Source organism: Hypanus sabinus, chromosome 3 (genome assembly GCF_030144855.1).
Source record: "Hypanus sabinus isolate sHypSab1 chromosome 3, sHypSab1.hap1, whole genome shotgun sequence".
NCBI classification, from domain to species: domain Eukaryota; kingdom Metazoa; phylum Chordata; class Chondrichthyes; order Myliobatiformes; family Dasyatidae; genus Hypanus; species Hypanus sabinus.
This window is the reverse complement of record NC_082708.1, coordinates 171,203,944-171,228,083: the sequence shown is the minus strand read 5'-3', so window position 1 is coordinate 171,228,083 and position 24,140 is coordinate 171,203,944. Positions and strand designations below refer to the sequence as shown.

At 43.4% G+C, this 24,140-nt stretch overlaps 1 protein-coding gene across 1 annotated transcript; it reads right to left on the bottom strand.

Annotated features, from left to right (window-relative positions):
• Positions 1-1,041: 1,041 nt before the first annotated feature.
• Positions 1,042-23,661, bottom strand: mavs (mitochondrial antiviral signaling protein). Its single transcript, XM_059965674.1, has 5 exons — positions 22,955-23,661; positions 13,903-14,037; positions 11,029-11,206; positions 5,930-6,714; positions 1,042-3,272 (listed from the first exon to the last, which is right to left on the bottom strand). The coding sequence occupies exons 2-5, from the start codon at positions 14,017-14,019 to the stop codon at positions 1,869-1,871; spliced, it is 2,484 nt and encodes an 827-aa protein (XP_059821657.1). The 5' UTR covers positions 14,020-14,037; positions 22,955-23,661; the 3' UTR covers positions 1,042-1,868.
• Positions 23,662-24,140: the final 479 nt, after the last annotated feature.

Genomic DNA, 24,140 nt, shown 5'->3' with positions numbered 1-24,140 from the left:
TAACTCCCCCACGTTCCTGTCACTAAATCGTAGTCTGACCCTTAGTTCCCCTCCCTGTCCCCAAAACCATCCCTCTGAACTGAAAAAAAAAACACCTAAACGTGAGCCACGACCTGAATGGAAAAGGGAGCTCAACGCCATCTCGACTGGAAGTTGGATGATCACTCAACTCAAGCAATTCTAAAAATAAACACGAGGAAATCTGCAGATGCTGGAAATTCAAACAACACGCTCAAAGTGCTGGTGGAACACAGCAGGCCAGGCAGCATCTATAAGGAGAAGCACTGTCAACGTTTCAGGCCGAGACCCTTCGTCAGGACTAACTGAAAGGAAAGATACTAAGAGATTTGAAAGTAGTGGGGGGGAGGGGGAAATGTGAAATGATAGGAGAAGACCGGAGGGGGTGGGATGAAGCTAAGAGCTGGAAAGATGATTCGTGATAGTGATACAGAGCTGGAGAAGGGAAAGGATCATGGGACGGGAGAAAGAGGGGGGGGGGGAAGCACCAGAGGGAGATGGAGAGCAGGCAAAATATGTCAGGGATGGGGTAAGAAGGGGAGGAGGGGCATTAACGGAAGTTAGAGAAGTCAATGTTCATGCCATCAGGTTGGAGGCTACCCAGCCAGTTGGAGGAAAAAATGAATCCAAACTCAGGTTGGAGAAACAACACCTTATATACCGGCTGGGTAGCCTCCAACCTAATGGCATGAACATTGACTTCTCTAACTTCCATTAATGCCCCTCCTCCCCTTCCTACCCCATCCCTGACATATTTTGCCTGTTCTCCACCTCCCTCTGGTGCTTTCCCCCCACTCTTTCTTTCTCCCGGGGCCTGCTGTCCCATGATCCTTTCCCTTCTCCAGCTCGGTATCACTTTCACCAATCACCTTTCCAGCTCTTAGCTTCATCTCACCCCCTCCGGTCTTCTCCTATCATTTCACATTTCCCCCTCCTCCTACTACTTCCAAATCTCTCAGTATATTTCCTTTCAGTTAGTCCTGACGAAGGGTCTCGGCCCGAAACGTCGACAGCGCTTCTCCCTATAGATGCTGCCTGACCTGCTGTGTTCCACCAGCATTTTGTGTGTGTAATTCTAAAAGTAAGTCAGCGGGCTCAAGCCTCGCAGAGTGGCTGTGCTGAAAGAACCAGGCTGGATTCAGAAGGACGAAGCACCACAGGAAAACTTCAACTTCAAGGTTTTGGTGAAACAAACTGTGATTATCCCCAAGCCCTTCACCAAAGGGTGGCATGGTAGCATTGCGCTAATACTGTTACGTTGCCAACAACCAGGGCTCGATTCCGCTGCTGACTATAACTTGTTCTCTCTGTGACCAGGTGGGCCTCTTCAGGTTCTGCAGTTTCCTCTCACTTTCCGAAGAGTTAGTAAGCTGTGGGCATGCTATATTGGTGACACTTGCGGGCTGCCCCCAGCACGTCCTGGAACTGTGCTGGCCATTGACACGAATGATGCATTTCACAGTATGTTTTCAAGTACATGCGACAAATAAAGCTAATCTTTAACTTTATAGATTCAAGCAATTTAAATGGGATTTGGAGAAAGGATGTATACCAGTTTGAATTCTAATATCTAACAAGGTAAGATTTTTGTTTTATTGCTGTACATAGAGTAGCCTTTGCTTTTATGAAGGGCTGGTTGTGAAACACAACACAGGCACTTGCTTAACTATTTTGAAGTCAATCAAACCCAGTTATCTTGAAAGAGTTTCAACAGTAGTTTACAGTGAATATGCAACAAGTTACAAAATATGCCCAAGCAATTTCAGCAGAGAAGAAAGCAACTTATTTTCATTACTTAAACTGAAATCCTATTTTAAACAGATGATTTTTTTAAAGCAATCTTTCAAGCATCACTTTCGACAGTATTTCCATACAAACCCAGCAACAATGGTAAAAACCAGAACTAATGAGGAAACAAGAATATAATCTGGCTGTCTTAAATCCCTAGTTGGCTTTTCTGGCAACTTGGTCTGCGACCTCTGTTGAGAGGGTAAAGGAACGTGCTCGTCGGACAAAGCATTAATCATGTCTTTTTCCAAACAACGCCCAATACATCCTCCCAAGTTCCCTGCTTCAGATCCATGATCATTGCCTGCTTCATTTTCATGTTCAGGTTCCTGATAAATGTGCCCACTATATTCCCTGACATCTTCATTATAAGGAAGAGTGTAGTTTCCATTAGTATTAGAGTAAGGCTTATCATGGCCCACTTCACAATGTGTATGGAATGAATCTCCTCCCTTTGCAACCTCAACTTTTTGGCTTGACCCTTTACTGGATACTACATCTGTAAATCTGACTTCACCACGTTCTACTTTGTACTCCTGCTGAAGTGCTTGATTCTGCGCGAGTACATCTGCATCATCACTCCACGCTGGGACATGCACACTTGACTCACTGTCGGTTATTCCAAGACTGTTCTCAAAAGAGCCATCACTGGATTCAGAACTTATCATTAGCTCACTTTCGGATATCGAAACACAACTGCTATCAGGCACGTTTCCCTCGAAATCAAGTTTACAGTCATCCGCACCATCAACAGGGTGTGAGACTGTAAGTACAGGGCTTTGTATAACTTCAGTGCTACTTACTGGATTAGGCTTATTCTGAAGAGGGACTTTAGCATTGTAGGTATGGTTCAAAATGCCTTCTTCATCAAGGCTTGCACCCTCATTCAAGGCAGCTATTTTTTTCTGAGCATCAAAGTTCATCTGTATATTTAAGGGATTGTTAATGTCATAAAAATTCTCCAACAGTTGGTCATTCTGGTAACCTTGCAGTGCCTGAATCTTTTGCTCCTTGATGGAGTTTTTATCACCGAAGTCGTCGGAAATGCCGCCATGTTCGGGCGTGGACACTGGATAACTGTTAGGTGATGCAGGTCTGTCCAAACCATTGTTCTCTGTGTCGCTTGTTGTGCTTTCACTGTACTGCAAATCACTACTTGTTATTGTACAACTGGTTTCAGGGAAATCACAGCTCGATTCAGCTGTTGATTCCATGTTCCAGACATCGCTCCTCAATACGCCGGGTTTATCGACGACTGGCTCCGCTGATGGTCTGGACGGATGCACTTGTATGCATGGTGGAGGGACAATGACGTTGGTTTCATCGGATATTGTTCCTCCTTTGGCTCGGTTAGCAGCATATCCGTGGCATTTTTCACCCAGGTTACCTTGAGGGTACTGTTTGGTCTGATTCTGTTGACTCTGGGGAAAATCACTTTGTTTTGATCTGTCAAGAACTGACCTATCCTTTAAAAGTAAAAAAAAACACAGAAGAATATAATGAGGTTGTTGCAGGAGATTAAGAAGGAATTATCTAAGACTGGCAAGGAAATGGTTGTGGAAGATTCCAAGGCAAGCAAGCAATTATCAAAGAGACTAAACTGAATGATCAGTCAAATTCGGCACCACAGAAGCACTGCAGTTAGCGCGATGCTATTACAGCTCGGGGCATTATGGAGTTCGGAGTTCAGTTCCAAAGGAGTTTGTATGTTCTCCTCATGAGCCACATGAGTTTCCTCCGGGTGCTCTGGTTTCCTCCCACAGTCCAAAGATGTATTGGTTAGTGAGTTAAGTGGTCACTGTATGATGCTGTATTACAACTTTCCTAGGCTGGCTCCTCACCATGTTTAATTCTGGCGGCATTGCTCCTGGCAGGCATAGTAATGATGGAGTAAGGCTTAATGTGAAAATACAAATATTACTTAATTTATTGATTTTCATAAATGGAATGTATCAATACATAGGTAGATTTTACCACAGGAGTAGAATTAGGAACTCAGCCCATCAAGTCTGCTGTTAGATGGGCACATGGATGAGGCAATGTAAGGGGGAGGGTTTAGATTGATCTTAGAGTAGGTCAAAAGGTTGGCACAACATCCATAAGACCACAAGACCATAAGATATAGGAGCATAATTAGGCCATTTGGCCCATTGAGTCTGCTCCATCATTTCATCTTGTCTGATCTATTTCCTTCTCAGCCCCAGTCTCCTGCCTTCATAACCCTTCATGCCCTTAACCAGATTGTGGTGTTGTACTGTGCTTGAGTGTTCTCTGATCGTTGGTGATGCGAGATTGTAAAAATTAATTTACAAAATAAAACAAGTTACGTTTAAACACCAAAGCATGAAATATCAAAGAACTATGCTCAAAAGCATAGTGATAATTTCTAGATGGTACTTCTATCCTATAGAATGCAATGTATTCTATTTACTTTGAAATTGATGGGTATTTTCAACATACCTGACAAGAATTATTATTGTAATATTTCTTGGCACAATGTAGGATGATCAGGCAGATGTCAAGCAGTGTTTAAAAACAAGCTGGATTTATATGCAACACATACAAAATCCACTGCCTTGCTTTCATCAACTTTCCTGGTAAGTTTCGTGAAAAACTCTGTAAGATTGTTTGGACATAACTTACCACACACACGCCATATTGCTGATCCCTAATCAGCCCCTGTCTATTCATATACTTATATATTCAGTCCCTTACAATACTTTCAAGTAACTTACCCACTACTGATGTCAGGGTCACCAACCTATGATTTCCAGCTTATTTTCAGAGCCTTTCTTAAACAACTGAAAAGACATTTTAAATATCTCTGCTAGGGACCCTGTAATTTCTGTACTTGCCTCTCACAGGGTCCAAGAAAACACATAGTTAGGCCCTGGGGATTTGCCTCAGGACAGCAAACACTTGCTCCTCTGTATACGGTCGATGACCTCACTGCTGTTTTGCCCCACTTTCATAGACTCTGTGTCTGTCTTCCGAGTAAATATAGATGCAAACAATCCATTTAGTATCTTTGCTATCTCTTTTGGCTCTATGCATAGGTGATAGGTGACCATTCTGATTTTCCAGAGGACCAATTTTGTATCTTGCTATTTTTTAATATAACTGTAGATGCCCTTGGCATTTCCCTTCATCTTGTCTGCTAGGTCCACCTCATCTTTCCTTTTAGCTTTTTGATATCCTTCGTAAGTGCTCTCTTGCATTTGTTATACTCCTCAAGTACCTCATTTGTTCCTTCCTGCCCATACCTGCTATGTACCTCCTTCTGCTTCTTAATCAGGACCTCAATATCTCTTGAAAACCAAAGTTCCCTAAACTTGTTATCCTTGCCTTTTATTCTGACTGGAACATATAAACTCCTACTCTCGAGATTTCACATTTGAAGGCCTCTCACTTACCAAATACACCTCTGCCTGAAAGTGTCCCACAGCACACTTGCCACATCCTTTCTGATACCATCAAAACTGGCCCTTCTCCAATTTAAAATCCCAACCCATTTTAGCATTTTTCCCATTTGATGGGCCAAATGGCCTAATTCTGGTCCTTTGTCTAATGGTCTTATGATGTGCACTTGAATTGCCGAGGCATAGAATTGCTGGAAGAAGGGTCTGGTACAATGTCTAGCATGAACAGTATGGGCCAAATGGACTCTGAATGGAGTGGTACTGCAAGTGCCATTTTAGGACTTTAACATTCACAGAATGGGCTGTGATGATCCTAACTGCTGCCGACCAAAATCTGTAAGAGTAGGTCGCACGATGGCTCTTTTGTGTCCCTGCTCTCCAATGGGTCCCATTGTTCCATCCCACCCAAACTGCTCTTAAAGAGGCGATGAGAAGGGGCAATAAAAAGAATTCCCTCCGCCACCCAGTGTTCAAGCTGCATTCTGCATGATAGAGTACTGCAAGATTACCAGGAAAACCCGGAGGTTAATGGGAGCTTGCCTGGCAACTGCTGCCCTTGAACTTCCTGGTGATAGGTACTAGTACTGCTGCCAAAGAACCTTAAAGAGTTACTGCAGGCCATTTTGAGATGGTGCCCTCCACAACTACAGTGTGCCAATGCTGGAGAATAAGATGTTACATCTACAGATAGGCCCATTCATTACCTGTACGGGTAGCCTGTGATCTTTGCTTTCTTCTCCGTCCAATGGGTTTCCGATTTCTTGGACTGGTACTTTACACTCTATGGAATTACCTTGAAGGGATGTATCAGAAGGGACCAAGGGGGGAGAGGAAGATTCACCAGAGCTGCTTGAAATGGCAGCTGGTAAATCAGTGAGGCATGGCACATGAGGGCCTGGTGCTGTGGTACTGGACATGGATTGCTCCACAGGTAGGATGGGGCTGGATGTGCCGGGCACAATGTGTGGCATGGATGTGCCCTGTGCTGGCGTGTGAGGTGCCTGAGTGTCAAGTGCAGATTGTGGCACAGTTGGGGGTTGCATGGAATCCTTAACCATGGGTGTGCCAAGCCCGGACTGTGGCACAGGGGTGGAATAAACTGAAGCTGGGTTACTGTTGGGTGTGCCTGGCGCAGGGGTGGAATAAACTGAAGGTATATCACTAAGGGGTGTGCAAGGGACAGGCTGTGTCACAGGGGTGGAATAAGCTGCAGGTACATTACTGATGGGTGTGCCAGGCACAGACTGTGGCACCAGTGCACTTGGCACAGGTGTGTCAGACGCTAAGTGCCGATCATGCACAGCGGGCTGCAGCTGGATGGCCGTTTGAGCAATGCTGGAAGTGGACTGCTGATTGTCACCAACAAAAACTGCTGGGAGTGAGGCAGAGGACTGAGGTCTGGGAGGAGAGACAAAATCTGTCGATGAAGAGTCGTAAGGTGTAGCCGGTGCAGGAAAAGGTGCAGATGTGCCTCCAGATGCTGACCTCCCTGCAAAACCAAACACAGATGGTTAACTACAGCTTTTTTTTAAAGAAATGGACGATCTTGATTGCACATTGAAGATGTATTACCTGAAATAATTGCAGTATTGGTCTAATCTGTCTAATTAATAAACTTGTTCCACCAACTCACATACCACTAGTGTAAATGGGAGGAAAACTGGTATTTTACAGTGAGTTTTAGGTTTGGCCAAATTTGTTCACAGACTCCATCTCTGCAAGTGTTCAACAATTGCAGTTTGATCAGCTAGCCGAGAGTTCTTCAGGCCCCCTCAAGGCTCTGGCCTGAGCGAAATATCCCTGATGTCAGCCTGGACAAATTTGCTCTTCATTGCAGCAACCATATAGGATTTGTCCTCAATCATAAGGGCAAACTCTGGGGATAGCCTATCACCCACAGATGAGTCATCATTTTTCCATAGGTGAAGCAACTTAACTTTATTTGTCACATGTACACTGAAATATTGAAACAAACAGTGAAATAGGTCATTTGCATCAACGACCAACACAGTGTGAGGATGTGCTGGGGGCCGCCACAAGTGTCACCGTGCATCTTGCACCGGCACGTCGGCAACTTACTAACCCTGACTGACACGCATGCCTTTGGAACGTGGGAGGAAAACAGACCACCAGGAGGAAACCCACGTAGTCATGTGGAGAATATATATGTCCTCGTTGTCCACAGGAATGGTACCGGAAGATTAGAGGGAGGCGTATGTTGTCCCCTTGTTCAAAAAGATAGTAGGGATAGTCCGGGTAATTATAGACCAGTGAGCCTTACGTCTGTGGTGGGAAAGCTGTTGGAAAAGATTCTTAGAGATAGGGTCTATGGGCATTGGAGAATCGTGGTCTGATCAGGGACAGTCAGCATGGCTTTGTGAAGGGCAGATCGTGTCTAACAAGCCTGATAGAGTTCTTTAAGGAGGTGACCAGGCATATAGATGCTGGTAGTGCAGTGGATGTGATCTACATGGATTTTAGAAAGGCATTTGACAAGGTACTACACAGTAGGCTTATTCAGAAAGTCAGAAGGCATGGGATCCAGGGAGGTTTGGCCAGGTGGATTCAGAATTGGCTTGCCTGCAGAAAGCAGACGGTCGTGGTGGAGGGAGTACTTTCAGATTGGAGGGTTGTAACTAGTGGTGTCCCACAAGGATCTGTTCTGGGACCGCTACTTTTCATGATTTTTATTAACGACCTGGATGTGGGGGTAGAAGGGTGGGTTGGCAAGTTTGCAGATGACACAAGGGTTGGTGGTGTTGTGGATAGTGTTGAGGATTGTCAAAGATTGCAGAGAGACACTGATAGGATGCAGGAGTGGGCTGAGAAGTAGCAGATGGAGTTCAACCCGGAGAAGTGTGAGGTGGTACACTTTGGAAGGACAAACTCCAAGGCAGAGTACAAAGTAAATGGCAGGATACTTAGCAATGTGGAGGACCAGAGGGATCTGAGGGTACATGTCCACAGATCACTGAAAGTTGCCTCACAGGTAGATAGGGTAGTTAAGAAAGCTTATGGGGTGTTAGCTTTCATAAGTCGGGAGACAGAATTTAAGAGTTGCGAGGTAATGATGCGGATCTATAAAACTCTGGTTAGGCCACACTTGAAGTAATGTGCCCAGTTCTGGTCGGCTCACTATAGGAAGAATGTGGAAGCATTGGAAAAGGTACAGAGGAGATTTACCAGGATGCTGCCTGGTTTAGAGAGTTTGCATTATGATCAGAGATTAAGGGAGCTAGGGCTTTACTCTTTGGAGAGAAGGAGGATGAGAGGAGACATGATAGAGGTATACAAGATATTAAGAGGAATAGATAGAGTGGACAGCCAACGTCTCTTCCCCAGGCCACCACTGCTCAATATGAGAGGACATGGCTTTAAGGTAAGGGGAGGGAAGTTCAAGGGGGATATTAGAGGAAGGTTTTTAACTCAGAGAGTGGTTGGTGCGTGGAATGCACTGCCTGAGTCAGTGGTGGAGACAGATACACTAGTGAATTTTAAGAGACTACTAGACAGGTATATGGAGGAATTTAAGGTGGGGATTATATGGGAGGCAGCATTTAAGGATCGGCACAACATTGTGGGTCGAAGGGCCTGTACTGTTCTGTACTATTCTATGTTCAAACACTTTTCAGACAGCGGTGGGAATTGAACTTCAAACCACTGGCCCTGTTGTGTTTCATAAGCCTCTACAAGACTGTGTCACCTCCTTAGCTACCTTACCATCGCCATACTTGACCTATGCGTGAATTTGTGTTTATTCAGCATATAGTGGGTAAATGACTGGCCTTTAATGTCACCACTGGTTTGTTGGGACCAACTGCCTGGAGCAGAGCAGCGATGTGACCATAAGACCCATCTGGCCCATCTGGTCTGTTCCATCATTCCATCATGGCTGAGTTATTATCCTTCTCGACCCCATCCTGCTACGTCCCCCTCTCCCCAGAACTTTTGATGCCCTGGCTAATCAAGAATCTATCAGCTTCGGCTTTAAATACACCCAATGACTCAGCCTCTACAGCTGTCTGTAGCAATGATTAGCCAGCCTCTGATTTCTCAAATACCCTGCTGCATTTACCTGATAGTATCATTGAAATAAAACAATTGTAGAATAACTCTTGGAATGTGCCTCACTGACCTCCTGACAAAGAATAAATGAAACCTCAAGGTCGAGGAGGGGAAACAATTTTGATGTGGTAGATGAAGACCAAATGGCTTGGGGAAAAAGAACAGAAAATAGAAGTAACAACACACACAAACTGCTGGTGGAACACAGCAGGCTAGGCAGCATCTTAGGGAGAAGCACTGTCGATGTTTCGGGCCGAGACCCTTCAGAAAATAGAAGTAGGCCATTTGGCTCTTCAATCCTGTTCTACTATTCAGCATGATCATCCAAATGCAGTTCGATGCCCCTCCCATCCACACTGCTGGATCTTTTCAGGTTAAGTCCTTCCTAATCAACAATTTGGTTTCCACTTCTTTCTGTGGCAGAGAATTCCACAGGGTCACCACAATGTGAGGAGAAGTTTTGCCTCCTCTCAGTCTTAAAAAAGAGATTTCTCCTCAACCCGATCTCAAGAAGAAATTCCTTACCAATTCAGTTTTAGGGACAGCAAAGCAAGGGTGATCAAGAGTAGTCATAAAAGGACATACTCAGAAGACAATGCATGAGTCAGTAGGAAGTACAAGACTGGAGACAGAGTTTAAAATACAGAGAGCACCTGTACAATTGAAGAAGAGTGCTCAAGAAAACAGAGAGCAGATCATTGGCAAGAGACAGGGTCTTATGTGAGAGAAATGAAAAACAAGCAAGACAGAATGTGATGCAGTGAGTCTATGTAAGCAGGAGGATATGCTTCTAAACAAGGCGTCTAAACTCTAAACAATATGTGTTTAGTCATTTGGAAGTGACTCTGAAGTGTGGACTAAAAATCATATAGTCGTAGCATTAATACCTCAGGTTGAGGTCAGAGACTAATGTGGTGTCATTTACTCGAAGAGCTTGAATTGTCCCAGGTAACAAACAAGCATTATCAACAGAAGGCAGAATGGGTCAGGTGAAACCAAACACAGCTCAGGATAGCTGAATGAACAAAACACACAAAATGCTGGAGGAATCAGCAGGTCAGGCAGCATCTATGGAGAGAAATAAAGAAAGAACCAATGTTTCGGGCCTAGACCCTTCAACAGTCCTGCATAGGCTTTTCATTCCTCTCCATAGGTGCAGCCTGACCTGGTGAGCTCCTCCAGCATTTTGTATGTGTGTCACTTTATTTTAGCATCTGCAGAACCTCTTGCGTTTATAGCTGAATGAATTTTTTGTTTTGTGTAGTTGCTCATTGATGTATGAGACCATTTTTTTCTCCGTTGAGTATTGCTGTGCAGTGGTTTCTCCTTTGCAATTTTTGCACATATTTATATAGTCTAGAACACAAGAGATTCTCCAGAGTAGATCATGAACTAAGATTCATGGCCTGAACCCCTATCTAACTGAGGAATAGCTGGCTGTGAATCACAACCCAGGCCATGTGTACTAACCATGTCCGGACTTGCATTTTATTGAGCTCTGTTCCTGCAACATCTTAGAACGATAACAGTGGGAGCCAAATCTTGATGCTTTGTGCTTTATTTAAAATTAATACTGTTGTGCTGCCCTGGGGCTTTTAAACAGAGTGTTCAACTTGGTGATGTGTACTCAGGTGAACGAAAATACTGCTTCTTAATCCTTTCAACTTCAAAATTTTATAACGAGGTAGCTGCAAGGAAGTAGAAATTTTGATGTGACATTTGAATTCACATTACTTACTCCGCGGAGCTAGAGATTCAAGTTTAGTTTCCAAACCATCTGCAAGCTCATGATAGTCACACATGCGTAGGGCATTTATCAGCTGCCTTTCCCAGTTCCGCCTTCGTCTCACAGAATCCAGAAATATGGGCACAGCAGACTCATTGCCTTCCAATCTGACTTGTGCTCTGATTCTCTCCTACATTGATAAGAAAAGAGCATTATTGTGTACTCAGTGGCCACTTAATTAGGTATGACGAAAGATATTTGCTCATCAGTGCAAATATCTAATCAGCCAATCATGTGGCAGTAGCTCAATGCGTAAGAGCATGCACACATAGTCAAGAGGTTCAGTCGTTGCTTAGACCAAACATCAGAATGTGGAAGAAATATGATACAAGTCTCTTTGACCATGGAATGATTGTTGGTGCCAGACGTGATGGTTTCAGTATCTCAAACTGCTGGCCTCCCTGGAGCACAACAGTCTCTATAGTTTACAAAGAATAGTTTAAAAAAACAAAAAAAAAATCTAGTGAGCAGCCGTCCTGTGGACGAAAATACCTTGTTAATGAGGGAGGTCAGAGAGGAATGGCCAGAATAGTTCAAGCTGACAGGAGGCCCCAGTGACTCAAATAACAACACAACAGTGGTGTGCTGAAGAGCATCTCTGAACGCACAATACATTGAACCTTAAAGTGGATGGGCAACAGAAGACCATATATATACACTCAGTGGAATATATTAGGTACAGGAGGGTCCTAATAAAGTGAACACTGAGTGTACTTCCTTCCACAAAAGGATCAGAATTGTTTACTTCCCATTTCAGCTGGGAAATGCCACCTCAATTTCAATCTAATTTCACCAATCTTTCCATTTTTTCCACTTGATCAATATTTTGAACATATTTTCACCTATATCTAATGACTAACAGCCTTAAGATTCAAAATTTGAAGATATCATGATGCTGGCAAAGTTAAACTCAAACAATTAAATAAATATAATCTTTGTTAAAAATAAATGTTTTACAAGCAGTGACTGCAAAATTGCCGGACATTTTTAAAAACATTCTGGTTAAATGACATCTGATTCTTCTGACCTGACTGGTCTTTAAATGACCCCAACCTACAACAAGGTGGTGGAGTCTTAGCTTCCTCTAAAACTATGAGAGGATCAGGGGTTATTAAGAATGCGCGACCAAAGTCAAATTGACTTCCTGTGAATCAACATATTTTATATAAATAGTTGCAATAAACTCATCAAAACAAAATATTTTCCTGTAACTATCAATTATATATCTGCATGAAATTCCCAAAAAAATGAAAACCTTAATTTGCATTAGACCACAAGACATAGAAGCAGAAATGGGCCACTCGGCCCTTCGATTCTGCTCTACCATACGATCATGTCTGATTTATTTTCCCTCTGAATTCTATTCTCCTGCCTTCTCCCTGTGACCTTTGACACCCTGACCTATCAAGAGCCTATTAAATATACCCAATGACTTTGCTTCCTTAGCTGACTGTTGCAATGGATTCCACAGATTCACCATGCACTGGCTAATTAAATCCTTCTTCACGCCTGTTCTAAAAGGAAGTCCTTGCATTCTGAGGCTGTGCCCTCTTGTCCTAGACTCTCCCACCTCCACTCTATTGAGGCCTTTCAATATTAGATAGGTTTCAGTAAGATTCCCCTCATTCTTCTAAACTCAAGCACGTGCAGGTCTAGAGCCATCAGACGCTCCTCAAACATTTTCATTGCTGGAATCATTCTTGTAAAACTCCTTTGAGCTCTCCCCAATGCCAGCCCATCATTTCTTAAATAAAGGGCCCATAATTGCTTACAATACTCCAAGTGCGGTCTGACCAGTCTCAGCATTACATTCTTGTTTTTATATTCTAATCTTCAGGAAATAAATGCTGATATTACATTTGCCTTCCTTACCACTGACTCAACCTGCAAATTAACCTTTCGAGAATCCTGCATGAGGACTCCCAAGTCCCTTTGCACCTCTGATTTCTGAATTTGCTCCCCATTTACAAAATATTCTATGCTTTTATTCCTTCTATCAATGTACATGACCATGCGCTTCTCTACACTGTATTGTATCTGCCACATCTTTGCCTGTTCTCTTAATCTGTCCAATTCCTTCTGCAGACTCCCTATTTCCTCAACAGTACCTGGCTCTCCACTTGTCTTTGTACCATCCACAAACTTGCCACAAAGCAATAAATTTTGTCATTTAAATCATTGATAGATAATGTAAATGCCAAGTTTGCAGAAAGAAGGAACTGGCCACCCCTTCCCTCATACCATTGAGCACATCTGCAAGGAGCGCTGCCAAGAGATAGCAGCATCCATCATCAAGAATGCCAATAATCCAGGCCTTGCCCTCGTCTTGCTGCTGCCAGCGGGCAGGTGGTAGACAACCCTCAGGTCCCACACCAAAAGGTTCTGGTATAGTTAGTAACCTTCAGCAATCCAGCCCCTGAACCAGGTCAGACAATTTCACTACCTAAACACTGAACCGATTCCACAAACTACAATCTCACATTTGAGGACTTTACAACTCATGCTCTTAGAATTATTTATTTATTATTCTTTTTTTTATCTCGTATTTCCTCAGTTTGTCTTCTTTTGCATGCGGGTTGTTCGTTAGTCTTTGTGTACAGTTTTTCACTGATTATTTTGTATTTCTTTATTCTACTGTGAATGCCTGCAAAAAATGAATCTCAGGGATTATCATATATGATAACATATATGTACCTTGTTAGCAAATTTACTTTGAACGTGAAAAGCATTCTAAAACCAACTTGTGCCTTACACCACCAGTCACTGGCAGCCAATCAGAAATACTGATTTTGAACTTACTATGGACTATGATAGAAATACAATTACCTGATCCATCTGAGTTAGGCAGGACAGATATGGTAGCAACTCAGTTACATTCACCGGCAGGAAACTTGGCATTCTCTCCTTTACATACTTGTATAACTCAGCACTCGCGTATGACATTGTGCTTTGTCTTTAAACCTTTGAAAAGAAGTGTTAGACATTTTTTTCTGAATGCAGTAGCCAAAAATAAAACATGATTTATTACAGAACTCACTGGTAAGACAAAACATCCTTAAAGTAAAGCAAACAAAATGGCATTTATCAATGGCAAGTGTGATGTGTGTGCCTGTTAGTCAGGTCAGGCTGGACTAACTCACCAAAGAAATTTAAATTCTCATAACTGAATAAGATGGAATTAAAATGTTAGCATAGTTAATTGTGACCGTGTTGTAAACACCAATGGTTTTCTAGATGTTGTTGATACACTGGAGGAATTCTGTCCGAGAGAGCTGTGCTACATGTGAATGAACTCCACGGTGCTGCAGAGAACAAGCAAAAGCTGCAAAAGGAGAGACACAACAACCAAAAGACCCAATCACTAACCACTGCCACCACTTACTCTTGCCCACACTGCACCAGATTATGTAGATCTCATACTGTCCTCTATAGGCACCTGAGGGTCCACTAATAGACAACCCCTTAGGAGAATATCATACTTGGACTCAAGTGATCGAGACAAAATCACCATTCTCTTCAGATTTAGTCATTCAGAATTGACAAAGACTTACTTTCACTTACAGAGTCGTGAAGCACTACAGGAAAGAAGCAGGCTTTTCAGCCCATCTAGTCCATGCCGAAGTTCCAAGTTGAGAGGATTCAAATATGTCTGATGATGGACCCACTGCTTCTGCCAGAGGTACATGAGTCTTCCTCACCATTTACTTTGAGCTTCTGTATGCTCACAAAGAATAGGTCCCAAGTAAGTTCATAATGGCACTCAGAACACTCCCCCATTCTGAGACTTCATGGACTAGGGCTTCCCAGGAATTAGTGAGGATGTCACTGTTTCCACAGGAGAACTTTGAGAATATCTTTTTATCTGTCCGCCTGGTAATCTCTTAGCATGATAGAGTTCAGAATCGTGTCTGCTTTGAGAAACAAGAAGAGCTTCATTTGCAGAAGTGGAGGCCTAGAAGAGGATGCTACCATTGCCAGTGGATTAGGAGGATTTTGCAGAGGCAACAGTGTTGTTTTGAGACGTATTCTGTAAGTAGACACAACTTAGAAGCATACACTAGGCCAGGGGTCGGCAACGTTTACCACTGAAAGAGCCAATATGGACCCATTTCCCACAGAAAAGAAAACACTGGGAGCCACAAAATGAAATAACACTGCATACAATGGGTTTTTTTTGCCTTTATGCTATGTATAAACAAACTATAATGTGTTGCATTTATGAAATTGATGAACTCCTGCAGAGAAAACGAAATTACATTTCTGCATGCAACAAAAACATTTTGAACTCCGAAAAAAAGACGTTGGGTTGAAGGTTACTCCATAAGTAGCCTACCTTGGATCGAAGAATTAAAAGAAAGCGCGCATTGGCGGGTGTCAGGCATTGGCAGTGGTGATGTATAGTAATAGCGATAAAAAACACGTTGTAGCGGTGTAGCGCTACACGCAGCGCTAAAATAAAGACACTGCAGTCAAAGGTAACTTTATTCGAACTAAACAGCCTTGCTTTAAAGCCTCCCTCAACCCGTCCCCGTGGGCGCGGATGCTCCAAAAGACACGTACTCACAAACCCCCGTAGGCTATCTCCCTTAGTCGGAACGGTGGCTAATTGTGAGCCAGTTCGGATGTGCCAGGAAACGGTGTCTCCGCAAAGTTTTCATATTGTACAAGATCACCATAATCTTCAAATTTCGAATTACATTTCAAAAGCTAACAAACCACGGGGAGCCGCATCACAGAGATCAAAGAGCCGCATGTGGCTCTGGAGCCGCAGGTTGCCGACCTCTGCACTAGGCCAAAGGCAACTTCTGTTAGGCTTGTGGTCTGGATCTTCAAAACTTGTTTACCTGAAGGCTCTGCAGGCACAGGAAAGGTTAATCTCATCATTGATGTTTGCATTCGTTAAGGATACGGGAAGTAGTCCGCATTATCCACCCTTTTGTCATGGATTTCCACAGCCAGAGAATGTAGGTCGGTAGAGGACCTTTGTTTCATGGTTGTGAACCATAAAGTCCCGTGTCTCAATTGTTTCATGGAAGGACTCAACAGTGACCTGGAGTTTGGTGTATTCACCAGTGTCATAGTCATAGAAAACTACAGAACAGAAACAGGACTTCAGCCCATCTAGACTATGCTTAAACTATTAAACATAGCCTTGATACCCCTCCCATCCATGTACCTATTCAAATTTCTCTTAAATGTTGAAACTGAACCCAAATTCACCATTTCTCCTTTGAGTCCCCTCACATTCTCCTTAAACAGTATACCTTTCACCATTAACCCATGACCTTTAGTTCCATTCTCACCTAACCTCAGTGGAAAAAGCCTACTTGCATTTACCCTATCTACTATACCCTTCATAATTTTTTATACCCCTATCATTCTCCCCATCATTCTTCTACACTAGGGAATAAAGTCCTAACCTATTCAACCTTTCCCTATAATTCAAGTCCTCAAGTCCTGGCAACAACCATATCTTTCCTGTAGGTAAGTCAGCAAATAATCCAAGTTAGACCTCACCAATTTTTCTTTTCAACTTCAACATAATATCTCAACTCCCGTACTCAGTAATTTGATTTATGAAGGCCAATGTGCCAAAAGTTCTCTTTACCACCCGATGTACTTCTGACACCACTTTCAAGGAATTATGAATCTGTATTTCCAGATCCCTTTGTTCTACCACACTCCTTGGTGCCCTACAGCTCACCGTGTAAGTTCTACCCTAGTTTGTCCTCTCAAAGAGTAATACCTCATATTTACCTGCAATAAAACACATCTGCAAATTTTCAGCTGATTTTTCCAGTTGGTCCAGATCCTGCTGCAAGTTTTGATAGCCTTCTTCGCTATCTATTGTGCCACTAATCTTGATGGTCATCCACAAATTTGCTGATCTACTATCAACCAGATCATTGATACAGATGACAAACAGCAACAGACCGAGCACCGGCCCCTGCGACACTCTAGTCCCAGGTCACCAGTCACAGAGGCAAACCTCTACTACCACTCTCTGCCTTCTTCCATGAAACCAATTTCTTATCCAATTTACTGTTTCATCCTGAACACCAAGCGACTGACCTTCTTGACCAAAATCACGTATGGGACCTTGTCGGCAACCTTGCTAAAGTCCATATAGACAACTTCCACTGCATCAATTTTCCTGGTAACTTCCTCAAAAAACTCTACAAAAGGTTGATTAGACACAACTTAACACACACAAAGCCATGTTGACCATCTCTAATCAGTCCCTATCTATTCAAATACTTATATATCCAGTCCTCTACAATACCTTCTAGTAACTTACCCACTACTGATGTCAGGCACACTGGCCTATAATTCCTGGCTTATTTTCACAGCCTTTCTTAAACAATGGAATAAAATTAACTATCCTCCAATATTCTGGCATTACACCCATTCCTAAAGACATTTCTCCCATAAGGTATGAGGGAACACCTTGTCAGGCGCTGGGAAGTTATAGTATCCACCCTAATTTACATCAACACAGCAAGCACCTCCTCTTCTGTAACCTGGATGCAGCCCATGACCTCACTGCCGTTTTGCCTCACTTCTATAGACTCTGCGTCTGTCTCCGGAGTAAATACAGATGTAAAAATATCCATTTAAGATCTCCCCCATCTATACTGGGTCCATGCATAAATGACCACTCTGATATTCAGGAGGACCAATTTTGTTCCTTGATATCCTTTCACTCTTAATATATCTATAGAAATCCTTGGGATTCTCCTTCACTTTGTCTGCTAGAGCAAGCTCATGCCTTTTTTTTCACACTCCTGATTTCCTTCTTCAGTGTTGTCTTGCATTTGTTATACTCCTCAAGTACCTGATTTGATCCTTCCTGCCCATACCTGCTATGTAGCTCCTTATCATGGCCTCAATATCTCTCAACATTGTCTGTCATCAGCACATGACTGCTCGATTACTGAAGATACAGAGAAAACTCTTCAGAGAAGTTAACAATGTCGGACAGGCACCTGCTGGTCCTGTAGATGAACTCCCATCCAGTAGAACTTTAGTTGGAGGTGAGGCAGCGTGCTCATATTCCTCAAAACCTTTCTTATCCATGAACCTGTCCAAATATCTTTTAAATGGTGCAATTACATCCACCACACATAAAATGCTGGAGGTACACAACAGGTCATGTAGCATCTACAGTGAGGAACAAACAGTTGGCATTTCGAGCTGAGACCCTTCATCAAGGCTGAAGAGGAAGGGGAAAGAAGCCAAGCTAATCAAGTGGGAGAGGTGCCCTCTGTCATCCCTTCTCCTTCCTTTTCTCCTATGGTCCACTCTCCTCTCCTATCAGATTCTTTCTTCTTTAGCCCTTTACTTTTTCCACTTATCACCTCCCAGCCTCTCATTTTATCCCCTCTCCCCCATCAATCTATGTTCCCTCTCACCTGGCTTCACCTAACACCTGCCAGCTTGTACTCCTTCCCCTCCCTCCACCTTCTTACATAATCCTACTAGAGGTTATACTAGATATAGTTCCAGATAGGTTGCATCACAGCCTGGTACAAAAACTCCAATCCTCGGGAAGGCAAAAGACTACAGAGAGTAGTGGACGCTAGAGTAGTATTTTGGAAACAGCAAACAAAATTCTTTTTGGTAGTCATAGATGAGAATCATCATGAAATTAAGATTCTGAATTGGAGGAAAGTCAGTTTCAATATCCTGGCAGAGGTAGCCAGAATGTAGATATGTCTGGTTTAATTTACCTCTGTCAAGTGGGAAGGTTAAAGCAAAGGGCTTTCAGAGGCAACATGTCCCTGGAAGTGTGGAAAGAGAAGGACATCATGTCCAAGGAACCCAAATGTCAAACGAAATTGCGGGATGATCAAAGCTGAAAAAAGCATAGAGTAGGTTTAAAAAACTGAAAACCGTAGAGAGATATATAAAGTGCAGGAGGGCCCTTAGGAAAACAATTGGGAGAGCAAAGAGGGAGCCTGAAAAGGCAGACACAATTAAGGAAAATTCAAAAGCATATTAAGCACAAGATGATAACACGGGCAATGGAGGGCCCATTCCGAACCAAGTCAGTAATCTATACATGAAGGCAGAAAATGTAGCATTGTCCTAAAAGAATATTTTTAACCTTTAATCATGAAGAAGACAAACTTCAGAGGTGAAGAATCCAAGGGGAAGGGCAGTAAAATTTTAGAAAATGCTATTACTATAAAAGAGGAGGCATTAGATGTCTTGGTAAAAGGTGGATACATCCTGATGAGATGTATCCTCGAAGTAAAGATCCAAATATCCAGACACATTTTTAGATCTTCGTTGCACAGAGGTGAGGTGCCTTTTGCCTACAGCAAAGTAAATATTATTCCTTTGTTCAGGAAAGGTAATAGGATAAACCAGAAATTCTAGTCTAATGTCATTGGTCAGGGGCTTACTAGAAAGAATTGACAGACAGGATGAATCTACACTTGGAAAGGCAATGATTAATCAACAATACTGAGTAAGAGTTTGTTTGTGCAGATTCTGTTTGACCTAATTTTTCAGCGAGGTCAAGAAATTTCAATTGGAAAGTATCCTATCTGGATGCATAAAAGCTTAGTATGGCAACTGCTCTGCACGTGACCTGAAGAAACTGCAGAGTGTGGTCACCGCTCAGCAGATCATGGAAAGAAGGCTCACCTCCATTGACTCTACCTATACTTCTCATTGCAACAATAAATTAGCCAGCAAAATCAAAGACCCCACCTACCCCAGGCATCCTCTCTTCTCTCTCACATCAGACAAGTGATACAAAAACCTGATAGTATTTAACACCAGGGCAAGAACAGTTTCTACCTCACTGTTATAAGATCATTAAATAGTTCTCTGGTACAATAAATTGGATTTTGACCTCACAATCTATCTCATTATGATCTTGCATTTTATTATTTATCTCCACTGCACTTTCCCTGCAGCTTTATTCTGCATTGTTATTGTGGTACCTTGTTCTGTCTCAATGCACTGTGTCATGATTTGAACTGCAGTAAGCAAGAAAAGTTTTTCACTATACCTTGGTAAATGTTACAATAATAAACCAATTCCAATTCCAAAAGCAATTCAAAATGTATTATTGAGGGCAGTGTGGCAACCATCAGTAAGGGATGCAAATTTGGTCCAAAGGGTCAAAATCCATGGAATACAGGGCAAATTTATATTTAATATTTAAAGCAAATATTGATTAGTAAGGCTGTTGAAAGTTAAGGGGAGAAGGCAGGATAATGGAGTTGAGAGGAAAAATAAAGCAACACGATCAAATGGTGGAGAGACTTGATGGGCCAAATAGCCTAATCCTGCTCCTATGGTCTAAATTAGAAAACTGGCTTGGTAATAGAGGCAGAAGGTAATGGTGGAATCTTGATGAGGGGTCTATGTCTTATGGGATCTGCAGGAAGTAGTGCTGGGACCCTTACATTTTAGAACATAGACCATTACAGCACAGGAATAGGTGCTTCGGCCACAACGTTGTGAGAAACCAATTCAATTAGTAATCAAATGGCCAACAAAACTAATCCCTTCTGCCTACAGATTAGCAATTCAGATGTTTATGATATACACTAGCAATTCAGATGAGAATTTAAAAGGAGTTAGATGACACTGGCTCGTTAGTAAAATGGACAAAGCAATTTCAGATAGAATTTAATCTTGCTGAATGTGAGGTGATGTATTTTGGGGAGGACTAACACAGTGTACATTATAAATGGAAGAATCCTAGGGAGTACTGAGGAACAGAAGCTACTTAGTGCTCAGTGGATCCCTGATGGTGAGGAATGGGGTGTGTTTCAATGTTGCTCTGTTGCTTGTTGTGTTCTGTGTTCTTCTGCTGAGCAATGGAGAAATGCTATGCTGATGCTGGAATGTGTGGCAACATTTATGGGCTGCTCCCCAACACACCCTATGGTTTAGTTGGTTGTTAACACAAGCAACGCATTTCACAGTACTGTACATCTTGATGATAAATAAAATTAATCTGAATCTGAAGGCCTTCATTGGCTGGTTTGCAGGCTTCCATAATACTCAGGAGATTAGGGGAAAATACATAAAACTGGTTAGGCTACAGCTGGAGTACTGCTTATGAAGGATGTAATGCACTTGGAGAGAGTGCACAGGAGATTCACTGCAAAGGAACAGCTTAGGTATGTGGAAAGACTGGATAGGCTTCATTTCTTTCCCCCAGGGATGGAGGAGGCTGAGGGGGAGCTTGATAATTATGAGGGGCACAGACAGCTGTTATCCTTAGCCTTTCGTGGAGGTGTCTAAAGCAAGGGAGCAGGACCCTTCATCAGGACTGGAAAGAAAGGGGATAGAAGCCAGAATATGACAGTGGGGGATGGGGAAGGAGTACAAGAGGGCAGGTGATAGGTGGTAGCAAGTCTGGATGAGCACATGGTTGAGGAGTCAGAGAGCAGCAGAGATCTCAGTGGGGGAGCAGTGAGAGAGGGTCCCACTGAACTCAAGTTGAAGAGAAGATTTAAACCATGTTGACTCCTTCCCTTCAACTGACCATCTTATTCTGGCTTCCTTATACTTCCTTTCCAGGACTGAAAAAAGGCCAACAAAGACCTGACTCCACAACATACTCACTGGAATTTAAAAGAATAAGGGGGGATCTCATTGAAATAGTTCAAGTGTTGAAAGGCTTCAACAGAGTTGACGTTGAAAGGATGTTTCCCATGGTGGGGAAGTCTAGAGAAGAGAGCACAACCTCAGGATAGAGGGGTGTCCATTTAAAACAGAGAGGCGGAATTTCTTTAGCCAGAAGGTGTTGAGACTGTTGAATATATCAGCACAGGCAGAGGTGGAGGCCAAGTCATTGGGTCTATTTAAGGCAGAGCCTGACAGGTTCTTGATTGGACACTGCATCAAAGGTTACAAAGAAAACAGCGGGGAGTGTGGCTGAAGAGGGGAGAAAAAAAGGATCAGCCATGATTGAATGGCGGAGTAGAACTGATGAGCCAAAAGGCCTAATTCTGTTCATATGTCTTATCGTCATATCTGGTGTTCCATCATGGAGTCTCCTCAAGGTATGCCTACCCTGAAGAAGTTTAAATATTCACATTGTAAACACACAGTGGTGATGTGAACTCTTTATAAACATGTACTACCAGCCAAGAGAGACACGATGCAGTAACGCAGCCTTTCCAATAACATGCCCAACCTCTGCCTAGAGGCATAAATGTGCAGCTCAAAAGAACAACTGACCAGAAAGTAGAGACACAAGAGATTCTGGAATCTTGAGCAACAGCCACAAAATGTTCTAGGAACTCAGCAAGTCAGGCAGCATCTATGGAGGGAAATAAAATAATCAACTGTTTATTCCCCCCCACCCACCCCCCATAGATGCTGCTTGACCTGCTGAGTTCCTCCAGCATTTTGTGTGTGTTGACCAGGATGTAGACTCGGCTTCACTGTGACACCACGTATTGGTACCTCACCGCGGGAAATGCTCACAAATATATTTAGACACTGTAACAATTTTCCCTTTCAGAAACTATCATTTGTTTTCATAATCCACGTTTGCTGCATTGGATGCCGGTTTTCCACAGCTCATGAGGCGCGCACACCCTCATTCCTTTCATCAGAGATCAGAAAGCTGATCATCAAACAGGAACCATGTGATTCCAATCCAGGAAGTTGCTGTCGGACTGTCAACCCAAAAACTATTTTCGATTTCTTCCCAGACCGAATCGGAAATAACCTTCCGGTGTTTCTTTAAATTGTATTAAGTAAATTTAAATATAACACTACATCCAAATAGTTGGCAGAGTGCAGCAGGAGACACGTCGGGGCTCATTTCTGGTGGAAGGAACAATGTCTGCCGGATGTAAACAGGCCGATGTCTGACACAGGTAATATTTACTGAGCTCACCTGATGCTTTAAGACGTTTCTCATCCAAATTGGTGGTGCATGGGAAGATCCCGCTTAGCCGCTCGATCCCGGCGCGTTGGAACAAGAATGCTGTTTAAGAAGCAAGCCTTCGACTGCCAGCCCTTGCACCTCTGCCCACTCACCCTTTGAGTCCGCCCACTCACCCTTTGACCCCCAGATGCCCTTAAAGCCTGCGCTAACCTTGCCGACAAAGACCCGAATCCGCCCCCGCGCCACCCCTGGGTGTTGTTCCGAGTCTCCGGTTCGCTCCCTCTCCTGCCCCGGGTCGTCGAGTAGCAGACAACTCCCCCGTTCGCTGCTCGTCTCACCACTCGCAGACCGGCAGCACTTCGCTGCAAGTCACGATGCGAAGTGTTCGAGCAGCCGGAAAGCCTTGAACCATTTATGGTGCATGAGAGCAAGCGAGCCGATCAACTGCGGCAGGGCTAATCTGCGCAGCCTAACTTTCGGGCAGAATGCACTCCATCCTTCCGCCCCATTCAGCCCCTCAACTCTCTGATCCTTCACGCCGTGATGACACAACTATTTGTTGGCAGAATTTCAGGTGGTGACGAGGAGGCGTAAGGGAGTGAGCTAGATTAACGCAAACAAAATGCTGGAGGATCTCAGCAGGTCAGATGCTCTGAGAAATGATTGAACGCCGAGGTTTCAGAGCGGGGTAGTAAGGGGGGGAAACGCAAGAATACAACGGTGGGGGCGGGGAAGGAGGACTAGCTAGACGAAGCCAGGTGGGTGGGAAAGTAAAAGGACTGGAGAAGAAGGAGAGGGTATTGGAGTGTGGGAGAAAGGGAGGATGAGGGGTACCAGGAGGAGGCAATAGGCAGGTGTAGAGAAGAGTTAAGAGATCAGAGTGGGGAAAAGAAGAAGAGGGAAGGGGGTGGGAGCAAAAAAAAAATTACCAGAAGGAGATAACGATGTTCATGCCATCAGGTTGGAGTGTACCCAGACAGAATATGAGGTGTTGCTCCTCCACCCTGAGGATGGCCTCATCATGACAAAAGAGGAAGACTGTGTTGCAATGGAGCGTAGGGAGTGGACCCAAGTGCAGGATACAGGCAAGGAGACTTGACGCAGAGAAGGACTTGGACACAGAGCCAGGACCTGAACTGAACTGGGACTCAGATCCGGGACCTGGACTCGGAGCCAGGACCTGGACTGAAATGGG